Here is a 22,932-nt window from a genome sequence, read left to right on the forward strand (position 1 = left end):
TACCACATGTCCAAGTAAAGCTTCTATGACTAAGGACATTTCAGAGGCTGAACAAAGTTTATTAAGTAAATGTACTCTGAAAAGTAAAGACTGAAGAATGGAGGACCAGAGGCTACAAAACAAAGGCCTCTGCTAGAGGCATGAGCCTCCTGCAAATCATTTCCCATGACCAATGGAACACCTGGGACTGAGGTATTATTCTCAGCCTTTCCAAGGGGAAACACTGACAACAGACAACAGTGACTGTTGGGGTAGTGGGGTAAGTGTTCTTCTGCATCTGACTCGGTCCTAGATGGGATAATAGGTAACAGTTAACTGGAACAGAGTTTAAATTCAACACTGGGCAAATAATGATTGCCTGAAATAGAGAGGCTTTGTTCCGGAGCTCATTAGAAAATACTGCATCAAAGTTAGAAGGCTGGGATAGGATAGGATTTAGCAAAAATGAGAGATCAGTCAAGAATATAAGAATGGGAAGGATGAAGAAGACAGATGGGGAAGACACTTTTTTTTTTTTTTTTTTTTTTTAGTTTGCCTGTTTTGCAAGAGGAAAAGAAGTTCTGGAGATGGACGGTAGAGATGGTTGCTCAACGTCAATGTCCCCAACACAACTGAGCTAATAACCGTACACTTAAAAATGGTGAAGAAAATAAATAAATAAATAAATAAATAAATAAATAAATAAATAAAAAAAATAAAAATGGTGAAGACTGCGGTGTGTATATTTTACCACACTTCAAAATCAATGAAGTTTGCTTAGCCATTAGAGTAAGAACACGCACACAATTTTTTAAAAACCATTTTTAAAAGCTTTTTGTTTACTAGAAGCTGGGCGAGCTAACTGATCTTATTTTAAACCGCCTGCGGGAAAGTATCTGCAGCTTCTGCACACTTCAGAACAACAATGAAGAAATCGTTAACACGCGTGGGCTTGTGGAATTTGGAGCGAGTGCAGTTGTGGGGAATGTGCAGGGATGGGATTCCAGCGCTCAGACGGCTTCCACACGGTCCAGCTCCTCACTAGGAGGATCCCGTCCACCCGGGCCGGACCACACGATCCAGCACATCCCTGTCCCGAGGGCCTGGCTCACCCACCCGCGCCTCCCTCGAACCCGCGGGGCCTCAACACGGGCTTCCCCCTAGCGAGTGACACACTCTCCCAACGAAAAGAGTAGGGCCTGCCTACACAATACTGGAACTCTCTTTCGCGACCGGGGAGGCCACTCGGGGTCGCGTCCTGACCACGTCCGGGTTCCCCCCCCCCCCCCCCCCCCCCCCCCCGCAGCTCTCCCCGCACCGCTGCCCGCCAGGACGCCAGCTCCAGGGGCCAGGCGGAGGCCGGCCGGGTCTCGCGAGATCCGCGGCTGCGCGCGACTTCTCCGGGCTCCTAGATGGGGCGCTTCCGCAAAGATGGCGGCCGCTGCGGCAAGAGGTGCTTGGCTGGCAGCCTGGAGCGGAAGACTGCGGCGTGGGGTCGCGGCGGGACGGCGAGCTCTGCCCGGCCTCGGCCCCCTGACCGCGGCCGTGGCCGGCGCAGCCCTAGCAAGCACAGGAGTGGTATGGTACCATGGCCGCAAGAACGTCGCGGCACCCCAAGGCAGCCTCACCGTCTTAGCACAGGTACGGGATCTGTCCTTTTCGCCAGCCCAGCCAAGCCCCTCCGCCCTCAGACCTCCGGGGATGGAGGGTGAGGGTCTGGAGCGGGCAGCCCCGGCTCCTCTTCCCGAGTCCAGGTAGGGGCCGTGCTGCGGGAGACCCCCGACAGGCAGCGAGCGTTCCTTCCGCGCCCCGCCCCCCGCGCGCCCCGAGGTCATTCGAGGTCAGGGCCCGGAGAGTCAGGCTCTTTGGTGAGAATTCCGCGAAAGGCAAACACACAAAGCCCCCTGCGTGAACTGGCGGTGATGAGTGGGAGCCTGTCTCACTTCGGCACTCGTGACTTGCAGCGTTCTCGCAGCACGGCGACCCCTGTCCCTCTCTGTTGTGGGGAAGGGGTGCTCAGATCCGTGATGGCTGTGTGTCCAGGTCCCCACCCGACATAAAGTCCACCTTTGTAACTGAGGCTTTGGCTGGTTCTTTGTATAGCACGGTGAAGCTGTCCCTAAGAGATGACTTGTTTTTAATCATGAAAGTGTCAACCATAAAAATTAGCTGGCTGATAATTTACAGATTGTATGATCTACTGTAAAGGAACATCATTACGTGATTATAAACCTTAATGCTTCAGTGGACTACAAGCACTAAGCAAAACACATCTCTTTGAAAACTTCCAGGTACTAAAGGTAAAAAGTTCCCCACTTCAATATAAAATTGCCATGTAAAGTGTTTGAAGATTTGAAAAATTACTGCTTTTTAGATATTTTATAGACTTTTAATAAGTTTTAGTGTGTGCATTGCTTTGAAAACCAGCAGCAGGTATTCTTTCTGTTTGTTAAGTTTACATTATTCCTTTCTAATGAAAAGCCCAAGGAACAATCAGATACGATGAAAGAGACGGGAAGAGGCCTTGTGAATTAAAATCAAATTTTACTTTAATATAAGTAAAAAATATCATTTGTCAATGATATTTTTTACTTATTATTTGATAATGTCATTTGTCAATGATATTTTTACTTAAATTAAGATGCTACACAGATAATGCAATAAATTTCTCATCCTTTTGCCATTTCTGATCATAGATGGAAGGATCTGTCTTGTGGTATTTTGTAGCATTTTTGTTAGTTCTTCTGGTGCTAGGGATTCAATTTATTATTCATCTTTGGTTTCTCTCTTTTCTCAGCCTCTTAATTCATCTTGTGAGGACCCTTGGGTTAATCATCCCAAGTATATCACTGTTTAACCACAGAATCTACCCTTCTTTAGAAACCATTACTGCCTCATTGGGCCTAGGATAAAATCCACATTTAAAAGTTTTGTCATTCGGGAAGCCCAGGTGGCTCAGCAGTTTAGCACCGCCTTCAGCCCGGGGTGTGATTCTGGAGACCTGGGATCGAGTCCCACATCAGGCTCCCTGCATGGGGCCTGCTTCTCCCTCTGCCTGTGTCTCTGTGCCTCTCTGTGTCTCTCGTGAATAAATAGAATCTTTAAAAATAAATAAATAAATAAATAAATAAATAAATAAATAAATAAATAAATAGTTTTGTCATTCAAAGCCCTTTGTAGTAACACTATAATTTATCAGTACTCAGAAGTTACAGTAATTCACTCCCTTTCAGAACATGACTTCAATTTTTATCCCCTCAGCAATTTGTAGATTCTCATTTCAATTAGTCGTCTCATTGTATTTTTGGGGGGTGGGGGTACCACTTCTAGCCCACCTGTGTTTTCAATTTTATACCAGTATATTTTGAATTTTCCCCAGCTCTCTCCCCGCCTCCAACTTGTAGTACTTTCGGCCTAGTTGAAGTAATGCAGAAACGATTTTATTATCCACTGGTTTTATGTTTTTTTTGTGTTTTATTTTGTTTTTTTATGACAGAAGGAGAAAGCAAGTGAGCATGCATGAGCTGGGTAGAGGGAGGAGAGAGAATCTGAAGCAGGCTCCACAGTCCAATGAAGAGCCCAAGATGGGGCTTAATCTCATGACTCTGAGATCAGGATCTGAGCTGAAATCAAGAGTCAGTAGCTGAACAGACTGACCACCCAGCCTCATTTTATTATCCATTTTTTAAGAAGTCTTTTGACACAGCATTTGCTTGATCTGCTCTTGGACCAATTCAAAACAGTGGTTCTCATCCCTTTTACCACCACGGTAGACTTGCAGATGACCACACATTCCTCTCAGCAACAGTGGCTCAATTGAGGGGCTTGTAGTTTGAAAACTCTCCCTCTCCCTCAGTCATTCTGATAATACTGCCCTAAAAGGGGGCCTCTTAATCCCTCTGCCACAACCACCACTTTGGAGTCATGTGTGCACAGTTGAGAATTACTGATGGATACATACACATACCATCTTGATAGTATAGTTATTGCAGGATGGTAGAATCTTCCTGACATGGATATTTAACAATAGTAATAATGACCTTCACTCTCGGTCATCACAGAGGTGTTTTCCAGTAAAAATAGGGAATTTAGGGCAGCCCAGGTGGCTCAGTGGTTTAGCGCTGCCTTCAGCCCAGGGCCTGATCCTGGAGACCTGGGATCGAGTCCCATGTCAGGCTCCCTGCGTGGAGCCTGCTTCTCCCTCTGCCTGTGTCTCTGCCTCTCCCTCTCCCTCTCTCTCTCTCTCTGTGTGTGTCTCTCATGAATAAGCAAATTAAAAATCTTTAAAAAAAAATAGGGAATTTATATTAATGAATTCTATACTTTCATGATTCCCATGGTGACCAACAGCTTGCATTTGTGAGGGTTGATCAGAAAGTAAGGGTAGAAGAAATCAAGGTCATGAAACAACAAATAAATTGGAGTTTCCTTCTTTCTTTCCATCCCTCCGTAATTATTGAAGTGCCTGTTCTGCAGCGGTATGCAAGGACTAGCAGTTCGAAGTACAGTTCAAATGCTTATGTTTTAATAGGGGAGGGCAATTTTAATTCAGGTTGGTAAATGTGATAGGGGTAAGTTCTGGGTGCTATGGAAGCACAATGAAAGAGCACCTAACAGTTTTGGTTTTTTGAAGTAATGATAGATATATGGGCACTTGTAGAATGACTGGAAGTTTGCTGGGCAAAAGAATGGGAAGAACATTATAAGCAAAGGGATTATGTTGCAGAATTCTGCAGAAGAGTGACTGTGTAGAATGTGAGCTGTAAAAAGATAAGGCTCAAAATGGGATGAGTGGTAGCAAAGAATCATCAAGAGGTGCCCTTAAGCTCTATGACAGAAATTTTTATCTTGAAGATAACAGGGAGATGTTGTGGGGGTTCTTAACCCTCCTGTACCCCAAAAGGTGCAGACATAGAATTCAGGGAGTTTATGACTTTAAATAGAAAAATAATACTTTCTTTTTTATTAACCTATAATTTAACATTTTCTTCAGTTACAGATTTAGGCAAAAAGATGTAGTACTTATAACAGCTGACTTTGTTGTCAACAGAAATCTCAGATATTTTCCTGTTATTGTTACAGGTATCTCAAAGTATCACATCTTTGAAATCAGAGTATTTATCCAATCTGCCACTATATCATGTTATTTCATGCATAAAGTTACATATATTTCTCTATCACAAATTTGGCTTTGACCTTTAGAAAGAGTATCAAGACTTTAGTGAAGACAATGAATTGAAAACTGGATGAGGGAGCTGTTGGAATTCCAGAGAGAGATAAGTTAGTGGATAATTTGAAAGACATTTAGAAGATAAATTTGCAAAGAATCTGAGTTGCAGATGTTACATAAAATGCAATTGTAGTGTTTTTAAAAATATGTAGTGACTTCAGCTGAGCAAGAAAACACTTCATCCTACAGATCCTTAGAGAATTTGCTTTGTAGCACCTGAGCATAATATTTACTTTTTTGTAAATTGCTTCTTCTGAAACATTTAAGAATATTTGAAAACTGTTCTAAGATTTTACTATTACTCCCTTTAAAATATTATTTTAATTGGTTCAGACATAGTAAAATCAGATAAATGATTAGAAGGGGAAATATAAAAGTGTTCTATTATTCCAGTCCATTTTTCTATAAAGGGTAGCTGCATTGTTAATAAACAATGATATATTTAAAAACAAAATTATTTCAGTGGTGAAAGCCGTTAGGAGTGGTTAGAGTCAGAATGGCAAAATTATTTTCTTCCTGCAGGTATTTCAGTAACAAAAGCTGTTATTGTATTTTGTTTTTATAAGCTAGAGGTAATATATTGATAAACTACAACTAATGAAAACAAATTTTCATATGACTAAGTAAATCCTCAATGCTATGTCAGATCAGACTAACTATAAAGCTTTTCTGAACCATCCATATCATTGTAATAATAAGACCTAAAACTGGAGGGGTTGGGGGGAAGGTAAAGAAAAAGCCATAAAGCCAAAGTAAAATGCAATATAGTTCACAGTTGACAAAACAGTAATAGTATTTGCCTTCTTTTTAATTTTATCAATATTTCATTTATTCTCAAAATGTTTGTATTTTTGGCCTTATCTTAATTTCCAAGTTATTTATGTGACGTTGAATGCTATGTTTCCCTGACTGCATAACAGGATTTTTTTCGTTTGCTTTTAATGAAAAATTTGTTTAAAAATTATATTTAAAAAGTGAAATTATTGGGGCACCTGGTGACTCTGTTGATTGAGTGTCCAGCTCTTGATTTCAGCTAAGGTCAGATCTCAGGATCTTGAGATCAAGCCCTTCTTTGGGTTCACACTCAGCAGGGCAATTCCTTGAGATTCTTTCCCTGCCACCCCCACCCCTCCATGCATGCTCACATACACATGCTCTCTTTCAAATGAATAAATAAATCTTTAAAAAAAAATTTTGAATAACTTAGTCTATAATACTGTATAAATGTTTTTTATTCTAAATAAATTCAAATGTCATATAGTTTCATAGGTATTCGATTTCCATGATATGTGTATTTGTGTATATTTATATATCTTTGAAATTTCCCCCACTAACATTTCATCAGTTTTTTCTTTCTTTCTTTACTTTTTTTTTTTTTTTGAGATTTCATTTGTTCATTCATGAGTGAGACAGAGAGATGGGCAAGCCCAGACAGAGGGAGAAGCAGGCTCCCTATGGGGAGCCCAATGTGGGACTCAATCTCAGGACCCTGGAATAACACCCTGAGCCAAAGGCAGATGCTCAACCACTGAACCACCCAGGTGCCCCCTCATCGGTTTTTTCCTGAGTAGAATTTATTACTCTCCAAAGTTATTTTATCTATTTGTTTATTTTGTCTTTTCCTACAAAAATGGTCTCTTCATCTTATTCACCTTTGTATGTTTACAGTCACGTAATGGGACATAATATGTTTATTTAAAGAGTGAATGAATAACCTGCACTGTATAACAAAATGACCTTGTCTAACTTTTATTTGATTGGCATTTACAGAAATATTAGACAAGCAGTATCTAAAATGGTTAGAATCAGCTAAGTTACTAAATGTTCTGTATATACTCAATTACACACTTCAGCTCATAAAGATCTGTCATCTCATATTCCCAGTAGAACATATAAGTAAATAAGAAACCTTGCTCTTTTCTGCTATATCCCAAGGGCCCAGAAAAGTCTTGTGCATAGTAGGTGTGGTAAACATTGAATGGGTGAATAAATCGATAGAATTTGTAGCAATAATAGGTATACCTTTCTCTCAAAAGTTTAAAGATGAGTCCATTTCATCTATTCATGTGTATGAGATTTCATTTTTAATTCACTTTTATATTTGTCTTTATATAGTAAGCTTTTGTCCTCTGCTATCATATTAAAATATCAAAATTAATTTTAGAATTTAAATAAAGGTAATTGCACTTTCATTCTAGTTACTGAGATGCTTCAACTTGTGAACCCCAAGCCAGTTAAATTGTTTTTGAATTTGGAAATAATCCTGACATATGGTGAAAACTAACCATATAAATAAAAACTATATTTTGATAATAGTGATGTTATATTTTTTGTGTTTTTTGTGATGTTATATTTTTATATTATTCTGATATATTTTGATATTATAGTTAAATGCATAGTATACATTATATATACATATATTTCTTACACTGAAATATTAAGATGTAAATATAATGAGATCTGTACCTTCATAATTGGTTAAAATTTTTCTTAGGGAGAGTTTTGGTTTTGGTTTACCTACTAAGTTTCTGGTGGAGAGTAAGCCCCATAAGAGCCTGAATGTAACTGGCTTGGGCTTCAGGGGCAAGGAGAGGCAGAAGAATATGGAGCACATAAGGAAATGTGGGCATAGAAATGAAAGGGAGAAGGAAGGACAAAATTGGAAAGACTGGATTCTCTGTAACCTTTCGATCTCCCCATTGCCCTTCTAGTCTTCAGTAAAGTCTAGTATGTTCACAGATGCTTCAACAGAGTTACACAAAGTTCGTGTGGTTTAAGCACTAGATGAAAGCAATAGCCAAAAGAGAAGGCAAGAAGAATATAAGTTCCTCCCATTCCCACATTTTTAGCAGCACTCCTAGAAGGGTGTTTTGTTTTCTAGCTTTATTGAGGTATAATCAACATAAAAATTACACATATTTACAGTGTACAACTTGAGGGGTGCCTTAGTTAAGCATCCAACTCTGGATTTTGAGTCAGGTCATGATCTGAGTCCTGGGATAGTGCCCCTGCATAGGGCTCTGTGCTCATCAGGGAGTCTGTTTCCGACTCTTTCTTCTTCTCCCCCTCCCTCTACTGTGCATGAGCACTCTCTCAAAAATAAATAAATCTTTTTAAAAATTTTTAAATACATGTAAAAATTTTTAAGTATACAACTTGATTTTTTATACATTGTGAGATGATCACCGCATCAAATTATTTATCATATCCATCACCTTATGTAGTTATCATTGAATGTATATATGTGTGTGATGAGAACACTTAAGATTTACCCTGTTAACAAATTTCTGATGTATCATAACAACATTTATAAATGTAGTCACAATGCTTAATGGTAGATCTCTAGGATATGTTCATCTTGCATAATTGAAACTTTTACTCTTTGATCAACATCTTCCCATTTCCACCAACTTCGAGCAACTACTTCTATTTCACTATTTTAGATTTCACAGCTAAGTGAGATCATGTCACATTTGTCTTTCTATATTTGGCTTATTTCACTTAGCGTAATGTCCTCCGTGTTCATCCATATTGTTGCACGTGGCATGATTTCCCATTCAAGACTGAATAATATTTTGCATATCACATCTTTTCCATTCAGCCATCAATGGACAACTAATGTAGACAATGCTGCAGTGAATATGGAAGTGCTGATTTCATTTCCTTCAAATGTATACTGGAAAGTAGTATTACTGGATCATATGGTAATTCTATTTTTAATTTTCTGAGAAACCTCTGTACTGCTTTTCGTAGTGGCTGTACCAGTTTATATTCATTTCTTTGGCCACTTAGTTGTGTGAGTTCCTTATTTATTTTGGATATTAACACCTTATCAGATAATGCTTTGTAAATATTTTCTCGCATTCTGTAGGTTGCTTTTCACTATGTGGTTTCCTTTGCTGTGCATAAGCTTTTTTTTTTTTTTAAGTTTGATGCAATCCCACATGATAATTTTTGCTTATGTTGCCTGTGCTTTTGGTCACATTGAGAAAAATCATTACCCAGATCACTGTCAAGAAGCTTTTCCCCATTGTGTTCCTCTAGTAGGTCTAATGTTTTGGATCTGTCATTTAAGTCTTTCATCCTCTTTAATTTTCATATGTGGTATGAGATAAGGGTCCAATTTCATCTTTCTACGTACGGATATCCAATTTTCTTTACACTATTTGTTGAAGAGACTATCCTTTTCCTGTTGTGTGTGGTCTTACGTCTGGGCTCTATTCTGTTCCATATGTCTGTTTTTATGCGAATACCACGCTATTTTTATTACTGTGCTTTGTAGTGTATTTTGAAATCAGGAAGTGTGATGCCTCCAGTTTTGTTCTTCTTGCTCCAGATTGGGTTGTCTTTTCAGGATCTTTGTAGTTCTATATGAATTTTAGGATTTTTTTTTTCATTTCTGTAAAGAATGCCATTGGGATTTTGATGGGGACTGCATCAAATCTGTAAATCACTTGGGCAGTATGGACATTTTAACAATTTGTTAAAGATTTTATTTATTTATTTATTTATTTATTTATTTATTTATTTATTTATTTATTTATTTGAATGGGAGTGGAGAGGAGGGGCAGAGAGGGAATGCAGATGCTTAAGTGACTGAGCCACCCAGGCACCCCAACATTTTAACAATATTAGTTCCTGGATTGGTTTTGAACAGTTATAGATTATGAAATTAAAGGTAGGATTGATCTCTGTCAGAGTCCAGTCAGGAGACAGAAATTTAAAACAGTAATTTGAATGACGAGGTTTAATATAAAGAATTATCTAGTAAAAGGTGGTTGACTTCTAAAGGAGTAAAGGATATTAAGGGCTTCACAAGTAGTAGGTGTCAAAAAGTAGCCTCAAAAAGAAGGAACTAAGGACTTGGGAAAGCTCCTCCAACCCCAGAAGCTGAGATTTAGCCTCTTTGAAGAGGGCATGGTTACCAGAGAAATAGTAAGTCCACTGTTAGTAGCTCTGGCCAGATGGTACAGACCAGAGCTAGTCTTTGGAAGAAGCTTGTCATTGCTGCAAGGTGTGTGGGGTCTGGAACTGGTCCATAGAAGCAGCCCACTGAGTGGAAGAATGTGGCCTGATGGCATGGCCAGAGCTGCTTTAGAAGTAGCACCTGGAGCTGCTCATAAGAGGTATCTGGTGGGTTGTGTGTGGCCTAATGGCCCCACCAGAGCAGCCATGGAAGCTGTCCACCAAATGGGAAGTTTGCATACTGAGGGTACAGCCAGATTACTTTATCTGCTTGCTGGAGTTGACTGAAAGTGGCCCTGGCTGGTCTGTGAGGGACGCTTGGCTCTAGCTCTGAATAAAAAAGGCAGAAATGCCTTCCCACCTCTATTTTCTTCAGTGTCACTCCGGTGCCCTCTATTGACAGAAGCTAAAATTCTTCTAGCTAACAAAGGAGAAAATTCTGCAGGGGGTTCAGTTCCAGCATCAGAAAGCAGGACAAAGAAGAGTAAAATAGAAGCTGAAACAATTGACCCTAGAGTTGAAGAATGTCTGACCCAGGTTTCAACAGGAAAAACTCCAGTTGACCACTTGTTACAAAGGGCACTGACTGGATTTCTTACTGGCATCATATGCAGTGCTGAGAATATGTGAGCATTTAATAGAGTCCAACTTCTACTTTGTGTTTCTTCAGTTATTTGTTATCAAGGAATAGAACTCAACAAAATGAGCTTTTCTTTCATATTGTCTCTCTAACGCTAAACTTAAATGTTTGTTGGATGTACATTTCCATAGTTGTAAGATACATCCTCCTCCATCAGAGATTTCTCATGGAATTACTTGTTACTGCTCTTTGTAAAATTCCTGATATTATGGTATAGTAACTGAGGTTTAGAATATTTTCATTGTAGTGAAAAAAATTAAAAGGTTATAAACATTGTTGAAATTATCATTTTTATATTATTGAGACATAACATTAATGATGACAGGAAATTAGTGAGGTCAGTATGATTGTTAATTTTATGTGTCAAATTGGTAAGGCTGTGGTTCCCAGTTGTTTGGTTAAACAGTCTACATATTACTATGAAGATTTTCTTTAGATGTGATTAACATTTAAGTAGGCTCCATGCCCAGTGTGGAGCCCAACTCGGAGCTTGAACTCACGACCCATAGATCAGGTCAGATGCTGCTTCACAACTGAGCCACCCTAGCACCCAGAGATGTGATTAACATTTAAATCAGTAGACTTGAGTAAAGCAGATTACCCTCCATCATGTAATCCAGTCAGTGAAGGGCCTTAAGGGCAAAGCAGAGGTTTCCTGAGGAAGAAAGAATTTGGTCTCTGAAGGCAACATAGAGACCTTGCCTGAATCCAGAAATTACAGCCCGCCCCACACGTTTTGGGTTTGCTGTTCCCCACAATCCGATGAGCCAGTTTCTTAAAATAAATCTCTTCCTCCCTCTGTCTCTCTCCCTTTATACATATAGGATATAGGATTACCTTATTGGCGCATTTCTAGAATGGATTCCTCTCTAGAATCTAGAGAACCCTGACTAATAACAGATTTTGGTACTGGGAATTAGAGTGCTGCTGAAACAAATACTAAAACTGAAAGTGGTTTTGGATTAGATAAGGCATTAATGGATAGAGGCAGGGGAAGTTTTGAGACATATGATACAAATGGTCTAGATTGCCTTGAAGAGACTGTTCCTACAGCTATGAATGTTACAGGTACTTCTGGTGAGGTCTCAAATGGAAGCGAGGAACATGTTAGTGGAAACTGGAGGAAAGGCAGTTCTTGTGATAAAGTGACAGGGCACTTGGCTAAATTGTGCAACTACCATTCTAAAGTACTTATACATAATTTTTCATTTTTATTATTTTACTAACAACACTTAGCAGTCTGTGGCTCATAATAGTTATTTAATTGAGGAATGAATGAGTGAATGAATAAATGGAGTATGCAACTAAAGCTATGTTTAAAATGGCTAAATTCAGTTCAAAATTAGTGTGCCTTTCCCTCCAAGCTTCAGTCCATGTATATTGTTCTAAGACTTGTTTGCAATTTTAAAGCCCTTTGACCTCACTAAGCAGAGGCTAGTTACCTTGCAGAATTTAGATCCCTAAATTTAGATTTGGCTGATATTTCCTCATGATTTATGTATTTTTGTTAAGAATAACACTACAGCTTTGCTGTGTTCTTCTCAATGTATCATATTAAGGAGGCATATGATATAGATTGCTACTGATGATACTAATTTTTATCATTTGGTAAGATGGTGTCTGCCAGGTTTCTCCATTGTAAAGTTAATGTGTATTTTACAATCATTAATTAGTGTTTTGTGGGAAGATAGTTTAAGGCTTCATGAGGCTTTCTCTTCTCCACTGTTCTTTCATTCATTCATTCATTCATTCATTCATTTGGACTCATGGATTCCTGCTTTATTCAGAGGGTTTCAATCCATGACCGTCATAATTTGCAGACAGTCACCAACCTCTGGTGATTGATTTACAGTTTTTAGACTTTACAGTGGTGCAAAAGTGATGCCCATTTGGTGGAAACGATACTTTGAATTTTGGCCTTTTCCCAGGCTAGTGATGTGTGGTACCTACTCTCATGATGCTGGGTAGCAACAACAAGCTGCAGCTCCCAATCAGGCATGTGATCACAAGAGTAATTAACAGCATATACCCTTACAACCATACTATTTGTCAGTTTCAGTAGTTTAGGTCAATTACATAATTTAGCCAGTACTCCATTATAAGACTGGCTCTGTGTTCGATGATTTTGCCCAACTGTAGGCTAATGTCAGTGTTCTGAGCACATTTAAGGTAGGCTAGGCTAAGCTGTGATTTTTCGTAGATTAGGTCTATTGGATGCATTTTTGACTTAGGATATTTTCAGCTCACAGTGGGTTTTTTGGGGGATGTAACCCCATCATAACTCAAGGAAGATCTGTATTTTTTTTTAATCTTTATTTATGATAGAGAGAGAGAAAGAGAGGCAGAGACACAGGAAGAGGGAGAAGCAGGCTCCATGCCAGGAGCCCGACACGGGACTCGATCCCGGCTCGCACCCTGGGCCAAAGGCAGGCACCAAACCGCTGAGCCACCCAGGGATCCCCGAAGATCTGTATTTGAATAGTGGATCTCCCTGTATGTAACCAGTCTCCTGGAAGCTATGCCTTGGACATGCCATGCCCTACACTCCTTATCCCTGGCAAAGGGGAAGAAGGAAGAGAGGAGCTGCAGCCAATTCTGAATTGTTCTAAAAGAAGAGGACTTTTAGCCTAAGTAACACAAAACAACTTGCTAGGGGATACTAAGTAATAGGTTCTGAAAATCAGAAGGAAAGAGGGAAGAGGATGCCTAGAAAAGCCACTTCTAAGAAGTTGAAGTAGACAGCTTCCCCCACTGACCTTGTTGCTGTCATTGTTTTGGTTTTTTTTTAAACTGTATTTGAATGTTTATCCTGAGCTTGATGCTGAGAGGATTTTAAATGGCTTTAAAAAGTGCTATTGTGGGCAATAAGTGGAGAGAAAAGTAGTATTCAGATGAATATAGAAAAAATAAAATAATGCTATAAGATCTTGTGTTATGCTTGAGGTTAATCATAAAATTGATTTTAAATTTAGCAACAAGTTCAAAGAGGAGAACAGGCCAGTTATATGCTTCATAGTAGTCAGTTGCTTAGAAACAACTAAATCTGTGAATAAGACAATTATTTTCTACAGTTTCATAAAGAGGATACTGTAGCATCATTATGGTAAGAAGTATAGCAAGAAGTTTCATATGGTAGTTTTTTTATAATCTCAAAGTGGGACATTTGCATAACCAAAACAGATAAGTGGCAAAATGTTCTACATTATAGTATAGTCTTGAGAAAACCTTTCAAGGGGTGGGGTGTTTACTTAGGTCTGTTGGCTGCTGAGATGGTGAGAACAGAAAGTTGGGCTTTGGGTGTGGCAGTAGGGAATGTGTTCCTGACCTTGATGAGAAATTTCAGGGAAATCCTGGGGACAGAAATTTAATTGGAATGTGCTAAGAAATGATAAAGAAAGGAAGCAAAGAATATGAATAGAGATACTTCATTCTTCAAGTTTAACTGTGAAGGCTAGCTATCCAAGAAGAGGCAAGATAGAGACCAAGGTTAGGTTTTGTTTTTAATGTGAGACAATAGAGGCATTTGAATGCTGATAGAGCTGATGTAATAAAAAGCAAAAATTGTTACAGATATTTCAGGGGATAATTATAGGTTGAGGTCTTTGAGAAAGGAAGTTATATGGAGTCAAGACCATAGGTAGAAAGGTTGGACTTTGACAATAAAAGAGGATTCTAAAAAAAAAAAAAAAAAGAGGATTCTTCTTCTGTTGTAACAGGAGTGAAAGCAAAGGTTTGGGTTAGTCCTAGAAGCTGGCCATTGACCTAATTCCTAATTTAATAGACTTTCCGTCTATTAAAAAACAGGCAAAAAGAGCCTGGTTGTGAACTGCTCTGGAAAAATAGACCATATCAGAGGGACCTATAATGACTGCTACTAAAGAGAAAAACCCAGAGTTAGTGGGAAGGGGATAACGGAGTTCTTGAAGAATGAGAGCTTAGAAACAACAGTATGATGAATACAGGGCTAAATACCACAAAATTCTAATGGCTGTGTTTTGGTGAGTTTTTCCATTGCTGCTAAAAGTATCATCTAATAAGTTATTTTGAAGAAAAATTGGTATTATGAGTTTAATATGAGTAACATACTCTATCATGGCATTAAATTTTAAAATATTTTTTAATGGGGAGATTTTCTTTTAATAATAATTTTATTTTTTATTGATGTTCAATTTGCCAACATACAGAATAACACCCAGTGCTCATCCCGTCAAGTGCCCACCTCAGTGCCTGCCACCCAGTCACCCCCACCCCCCGCCCTCCTCCCCTTCCATCAGCCCTAGTTCGTTTCCCAGAGTTAGGATTCTTCCATGTTCTGTCTCCCTTTCTGATATTTCCTACTTATTTTTTCTCCTTTCCTCTTTATTCCCTTTCACTATTATTTATATTCCCCAAATGAATGAGACCGTATAATGTTTGTCCTTCTCCGATTGACTTATTTCACTCAGCATAATACCCTCCAGTTCCATCCACGTTGAAGCAAATGGTGGATATTTGTCGTTTCTAATGGCTGAGTAATATTCCTTTGTATACATAAACCACATCTTCTTTATCCATTTATCTTTCAATGGACACCGAGGCTCCTTCCAAAGTTTGGCTATTGTGGACACTGCTGCTATAAACATCGGGATGCAGGTGTCCCGGTGTTTCATTGCATCTGTATCTTTAGGGTAAATCCCCAGCAGTGCAATTGCTGGGTCGTAGGGCAGATCTATTTTTAACTCTTTGAGGAACCTCCACACAGTTTTCCAGAGTGGCTGCACCAGTTCACATTCCCACCAATAGTGCAAGAGGGTTCCCTTTTCTCCGCATCCTCTCCAAAATTTGTGGTTTCCTGCCTTGTTAATTTTCCCCATTCTCACTGGTGTGAGGTGGTATCTCATTGTGGTTTTGATTTGTATTTCCCTGATGGCAAGTGATGCAGAGCATTTTCTCATGTGCTTGTTGGCCATGTCTATGTCTTCCTCTGTGAGATTTCTGTTCATGTCTTTTGCCCATTTCATGATTGGATTGTTTGTTTCTTTGCTGTTGAGTTTAATAAGTTCTTTATAGATCTTGGAAACTAGCCCTTTATCTAATATGTCATTTGCAAATATCTTCTCCCATTCTGTAGGTTGTCTTTTAGTTTTGTTGACTGTATCCTTTGCTGTGCAAAAGCTTCTTATCTTGATGAAGTCCCAATAGTTCATTTTTGCTTTTGTTTCTTTTGCCTTCCTGGATGTATCTTGTAAGAAGTTACTGTGGCCAAGTTCAAAAAGGGTGTTGCCTGTGTTCTCCTCTAGGATTTTGATGGAATCTTGTCTCACATTTAGATCTTTCATCCATTTTGAGTTTATCTTTGTGTATGGTGCAAGAGAGTGGTCTAGTTTCATTCTTCTGCATGTGGATGTCCAATTTTAAAATATTTAAAGTCTAAAATAGTAAGAGAACACCAGGGATGGTTTGTTTTCCTCTTATAATATTTAAATTCACATTTGAATTCCTATTTTGTGGCTATGACCCAACTTAAACAAATGGTCACAAATTTTAAATAAATAAAAGCAAGGAATATGGATCATTGTGTTTAATCCGTCAAACAAATATATTAATTGGGAATTGAACTTGTAAGTTTCATTCGATGTAATGCATTTCTATTATGTATCAGTGAATAAAAACCCCGATTGTGTAATTAATACAGTGGAGCTATTTTAATTTGCTGTGATAACTCTATACAATTCATAAAATTAAGTTGGTATTGCTTTCTTTGCAATAGTTGTCTGACTATATTTGTGGTGATTATTTTTGTGAAAAAGGGGTAAAAGATGTTAATATCATTATCAATGGGTAACACGAACTTACTGTAGTATACTTGAATTGGAATGTATATGTGTGCAGTACATTGGGTTTAATGATAGTACATTTAAAATTGGTATGCCAAGGGCAGTATACTTTACAGCAACATACAGAAGTTTAATAGCCATGAAATGCTGAAAGGCCAGGGAAGACTAAAGCTTCCTTTAGTCAACAGTAAAGCAAGAATGTGAAGACATTTTTATTCTTTATTGCCTCAGGTAAAAATGTCTCTAGAAACAGATAAGTGATGACAAAGCTTTGATGTTAATAAACCTAAATGGAAGTAAAAAAATCAAAGTGTGTAAATGGCTAGATTATGAAAAGAAAGATGACAAAGTTATACCCTGTAATTAGATGTAATTTGTGCTTTTGGCATAGCTATTTGTCTTACGTGAATGAGAGATTGTCTTACTTTCCTTCCTTGTATACTAGGAGGACAGCAGCACTTACATATACTACTGTAAATCTTTTGTGGTACTTTTCTCGGGGGTAGGGGGTACCAAGAAAAAAAGAAAAACAAATTGTAATATCAAAGCAGAAACTTATTTTAATCTTCCCTTTTGCAATTAGGTTTGCTTAGCTGGACCCACGCAAAAAAATTCCTATTTACTCATATTCTACAAAACATATATTGTAGTAGATCATGTATACAAATTAATGCTCTTATTATTGTGAATTTTAGAGTTTCATGAATCACAACACCAAATAAACATATCCTAAACCACCACTAGTAGCAGTATATGGATTAAAAATTGAATAAGATTGAATGAAATAAGATTGTTAAATGTTTCATATTATAAATAGCTTCACTCTAGAAATAATAGTTAATAAATCATGTGTTTAAGTACAGCCTGGTCCATGTAGAAAATTTTTATTGACATCTATAAAAGTTCCATGAATCTGCGATATATAGAATAAGAGTTATGGTTACTGTTGAGAAATACAGCCTTATAAAATCCTAAATTTATCCATATATATTATATGATTTATGTATTATGTACTAGGAACTCTATACCTTGTTTCATGTTATGTCTGAGTTCCAAGCGTCTCCCTTCTCAGTTCTTCATGACTTAGCTGTTGTCTACCCTGAAAATGCAAACCATTTTTTGAATTAGACATAATAAACCTTAAATAGTAAAGTGCAGTTTTTTTTCACAAATTATCCTAGATATTTCAAAACAAAATATGATCAACTTAGTGTATATCTGCTGTTTGGGAGTATCATGTCATTTTTCTCATTTGCTAATATATAGAATTAGAAGATTATACATAATAAGAAATTATAGGTGTGCCTGGGTGGCTCAGTCAGTTAAGCGTCTTCCCCCCCCCCCCCCCCCTCAGGTCATGATTTCAGTGTCCTGGGATTGAGCCCTGCATCACTTCCCTGCTCAGCAGTGAGTGCTTCTCCCTCCTCCTCTTCCTCTGTGATAGCTCTTGCTCTCCTCAAATAAATAAATCTTTTTTAAAAATTATAAATGGGTTGATTTCTATGTTTTTTGTGTGTGTGCACTGTAACCAAGAGATTAAATCACACTCTTAAAAGTGTTTTAAAGGCAATTTTTTAAGTTTATTTGCTCATAATTTGCCCAGTTAGGAAAACCAGCTCAAATCAGAAGCAGAACCCAAATGTGGCTTCTGCCTCTGTTTAAACCCATAGTCGAGGAGTTGTGGAATGCTTGGAATTGCTCCAGGGTTGAAGTCCATGTCAGGAAACTGCTGTTGTGGTACAGTACTGCTTTTATGTGTTGCTTCAGTGTGTGTCCCATGGCTGTGACTGAATACTGCAAAGAGAAAGTAGTAAACAGCTGAGCACTGGCTAAAGGTTCATCTGATTATCAGTCCTACATTCATCGAAGTATAATATGAAAGTCTTATCTCTTCTAGTACACCTACCAAGTGTGGGATAGGTTAATGGCAAGCTAGAAAAGAATGACTATAAACAAACATTGGTATTTAATCATTGCAACAGAAAATGGACAGTGGTATAATGTGAGCCAAAGACACAGACTTAATACTAACTAATCATGTTTTAGTTGTAATTTTTTATGTAGTACTACAATTGTTTTGTTTTTAAATTAGGATTTTGAGTTTCAAGAGTAGACTTGACCACTAGACAGTGATTAAATCTATCCTAAATTACAGTCATGAAAAGATTGCTTCTTGATACACCATCAAAATACTGTTTTATTATGGTTATTGAAATTCATTGGAATATATTAGGAAAGGGATTTGGAGCTGTTGGCTATATCTTGATTCTTAAAGATTACTTATATTAGCTTTTTTCTTGAAATATGTGTATATTACAGAAAATTGAAAAGGCAAAAAGAATGTAAAAACCATCTTCCTTTTACTATGACTTAAAAATACTTGTCATTGTTAAAGTTTTGGGTTTTATATCTTGAGTAGGAAAGTTTTTCTTAAAACTTTGCAAGATAATATTATTAACAAAATACTACACTTTCATGTTATTGAAATAATGGCTCATTATAGTGAAAGTGAGCTGTCCTTGTCCTTTTGGAGACTGTCTCTTGCCCCATGTCCTTGCTGCCCAGTCTCTTCTTATCCATGTTTCTCTAGTAGCCTTTCTACTAAAAGCTGGTAAGTATTTATTATGCTTAGTGTGATGATGGTTTCTTTATATAGAGTAGTGTCTAGTTTGAGGAAAGCACCCTACAATGGCTTTAGCACCATATCGGTGGAAAAGTATAGTGATACAAAAATCAATATTGTGCATTATAGTATTGTATTTCAATTATACCTCAATTTTTAAAGAGTTGTAAAGATAGGCATATAAGATTTCATTAAGACCAAACTTCTGTTTGGTATTTTTATACAGCAAAGATGTCCTTTAGTACATTGCTTTGTTTCAGCTAGACAGCAATTGTGTATTCTTTATTTAAATTAATCTACATTAATTGGTGGAAAATGTAAGACCTTTTTAAAGGACCTGGAATTAATAAATTTCTTATTTTTACTTAGTCCTATTTGGGAAGCTTTTTTTTTTCTTTTAAATTTTAAGGGATCCCTACAACTGTATGTTGAACAGAGATTGAGTCTAATATGGCACTAAAATTGGAACATTTTATTTTACTAATCATTGTATTTTACCATATTATCACCTATGTTTGCCGATTCATCATTGTCACTTATTTCTAATCTTTAATTAGGCTGTGAATCCATTTAAGAATGTGATCAAACAGGGCATCTGGGTGGCTTAGTGGTTGAGTGTCTGCTTTTGGCTCAGGTCGTGGTCCTGGGATCGAGTCCCATATCAGGCTCCCCACAGAAAGCCTGCTTCTCCCTCTGCCTCTGCCTCTCTCTCTGTGTCTCTCATGAATAAATGCATAAATAATTTTTAAAAATTTTTAAAAGAATGTGATAAAAGGTATATACTTTGTTCCTAAAAGTGCATATACACGTTTTCACATGAAATTTCAGGGAGTTATGAACACTAAGAGATATGACTATGTAGTGTGGGGTTTAGAACCTCTGCTCTAATTTTTTAAGTTTTATCCTTCGTCCCTCTGGCTTCTAAGTATTTGTTTTTCTTCATATTATGAAATGTTTGAAATGTCTAAAATTTAATCTTCTAGTTCACTGCTTTTATCATGTCTTACTCCATTACTCCTAGCTTTTCGATGATTTTACCTTCAAATCAGATAATTAACGGTATGTACCTTTACTTTTCGATATTTACTCTTCCCTCTCACCAGTTCTTCACTTCTGTTCTGATTGTACATTCTCTTTTCTAGCCAGTGTGTTTCATTAGCCTTACTGTAGTAGCTTATCCTGTGTATAGCTTTATAAATGGTACACATACTTTGGTCAATTACCATATCCCTCTCCTTTAAATATTAAAGGCACATTGTCTGAAGGAGAGTCTTCAAGTTTATTCTCTTTACCCTCTATCCTGTGAGCAGGTTGAGTTATTCAAGTTCTCAGAGCCTAAGGGTCTACTTATAAGTTCATTGGAATATTATTAATACTGATAATACATAGTACTTATATGAACTTTTTCTTAAAGATTGATTTATTTATTTTAGAGGAGTTGGGTCAGAGGGAGAGATAGCCCCAAGCAGATTCTGCACCTATGTGGGAACCCCATGTGGGGCTCAATCCCATGACGCAAGCCAAAACCAAGACACCCAACTGACTTGTGCCACCCAGGCACCCCTATATATATAAGTTTTTTAAAGTTGGTTAAGTGTTTGTTTGCCTTCAACTCAAGTCATGATCCCAGGGTTGTGGGATCAAGCCCCACATCAGGCTCCCTGTTCCGTGGGGAGCCTGCTTCTTTCTCCCTCTCCCTCTGCCTGCCACTCCTGCTTGTACTCACTCTCTTTCTCTCTCTCTCTATCAAATAGTCTTTAAAAAAAAATAAAGTTTGTAAGTTAAAAGTATCTAAACAATAGCCATAAATATTTAGAAACTAATTTTACCCTCTAAGTGACAGAATCCATCCAAGTCTTTAATTAAATATTCAGAGTTACTCTTTGGGACTTTCCTAACAATTCAAGTTTGGAGATTTGGGTTCCCTGAATCATTTCATTACTTTAGGCTCTGTTTATTCTAACCTACAAATATATCTGTTTTTTTCTTTCCTTACTTTTCCCAAGAGTTAACTAAAATTATTATTCTCTTAGTTACAGAGTACAGGACTAATTATCACCAAGTAAATTTTAACAGAATTACCCAAGTGCTAGTTCTGCCCGTACCTACCCTTAACGTACATATGTAACAACTTACCAGCTACACGTTTTCACTGGTTTTGTTTTCTTATGTAAGATTCTAAAATTCTCAGGGGTCAAAATAAAGATTTTTCGTTAACATGCACCCAGAGAACTTCATATTTAGTACACACCTCACTGTTGCCTAGGCAAATGCTAACAATTCTGCTAATTTAGTATATGATTTACTGGCACACTTTTATACTGTTTCTTTCCTGTACTTGCAGGTTAAGTTATAGAAATTCATGATTCCTCATTTGACACCAACTGCTGTAACAGTGGAGGAGGATTTGAAGGAGAAAAGTGACCGAGTACTAGAAGTAGTGGCATCTGAAATAGTAAAGTGGAAAATTCTTTTCCATTTATTTATTTAGCATTGGTTTGCTTTAGCTGTGCTTGGTGCTACTTTAAAGCAAAACAAAACTAAACTAAACTAAAATAATCTGTTTGGTTTTCCAGTCAATATAAAGCAGAGTCTGTTATGGAATCTTTTTAAATCTCCACTGTTGCACTCTCTTCAGAAATTATTAAATGAGAGCATGGATATATTCTCATGAAACTTGTCCAGGGAATATGGTAAAAGCAGAAAGATTTAGGCAAATCTTTATTAGGTCTTAAGTGATTTGCTTGAATAGTAAATTAATTTGCCAAAATATATAGTCATATCTGTTTATTAGTTGTCTTTTTGTATTGTGTAATCTATATATTACTTTATTTACTGGTAATTTAATTTGTAAACATCAACAGAAATACAAATGACATGCATCTCAGTGCCTTTGCTAGTAAAATCTACCAGTTTTGCCAATGCTTGGTAAAATGTCTGGCTTATCCCCTGCTCATCTCCTACAAGTACATTCTAATATCAAAATGTTATCATAAATATACTATATTAAGTTATGTCAGTGAACTCCAAGCCAAAGCTGAAAAAATCCATTAAAATCTAAACCACACATGGTGTAAGGTCTGAAATACATTGGATCATTCATTAAGATTTATAGGAGAGTGTGAAGCAGCTGGTGTAATCCAGTTTCAGAGCATTCTATTTCTGAGATTCCATGATTTCTACAATAGGCAAAAAAATAAGGCAATATTCTTTGATATGGTTAACATTGCCACCACCTGTCAATGGCTTTACCTCTTTACTCTTGTTATGAAGGCATTTTTAAAAATCTGAAGTACTTAACAAGGTGCAGTGATTTGTGGTTATAATAAAAGGAAACAAAAGGCCTTTATTTCCATTTGTGTGCAAACTTTAGTGCAGTTGCACACAACAGAGTACCTACGTAGCTATCTAAAGATATTTCAATAAATAGGGTTTAAAGTATGTAAACACAAAAAAAACAAACTTTTGGATATTAGTTCAAAAACCAAAATCTTTTCTTTTTTTTAAATGGTTGTATTTATTTAATTGAGAGAGAGTGAGCACAAACGGGAGGGGTAGAGACAAGAGGCAGAGAGCAAATCTCAAGCAGACTTGAGCGTGGAGCCCACCACAAGGCTTCATCCCAGGACCCTGAGAATCATGACCTGAGCCAAAACCAAGAGGCAGACACTTAACCTAC

The 22,932-nt window shown here is 37.5% G+C and overlaps 1 protein-coding gene across 1 annotated transcript in view; it reads left to right on the forward strand.

Moving 5' to 3' along the window:
* The first annotated feature begins 1,378 nt into the window (after positions 1-1,378).
* MICU2 (mitochondrial calcium uptake 2) overlaps positions 1,379-22,932 on the forward strand; it is a 126,033-nt gene continuing 104,479 nt past the window's right edge. Inside the window, exon 1 of the mRNA XM_038573487.1 lies at positions 1,379-1,620. Coding sequence (XP_038429415.1) covers positions 1,411-1,620 — 210 coding nt within the window. The 5' untranslated portion in view covers positions 1,379-1,410. The remainder of the gene's footprint in view (positions 1,621-22,932) is intronic.

This window comes from Canis lupus, chromosome 25, assembly GCF_011100685.1.
Source record: "Canis lupus familiaris isolate Mischka breed German Shepherd chromosome 25, alternate assembly UU_Cfam_GSD_1.0, whole genome shotgun sequence".
Lineage (NCBI taxonomy): Eukaryota > Metazoa > Chordata > Mammalia > Carnivora > Canidae > Canis > Canis lupus.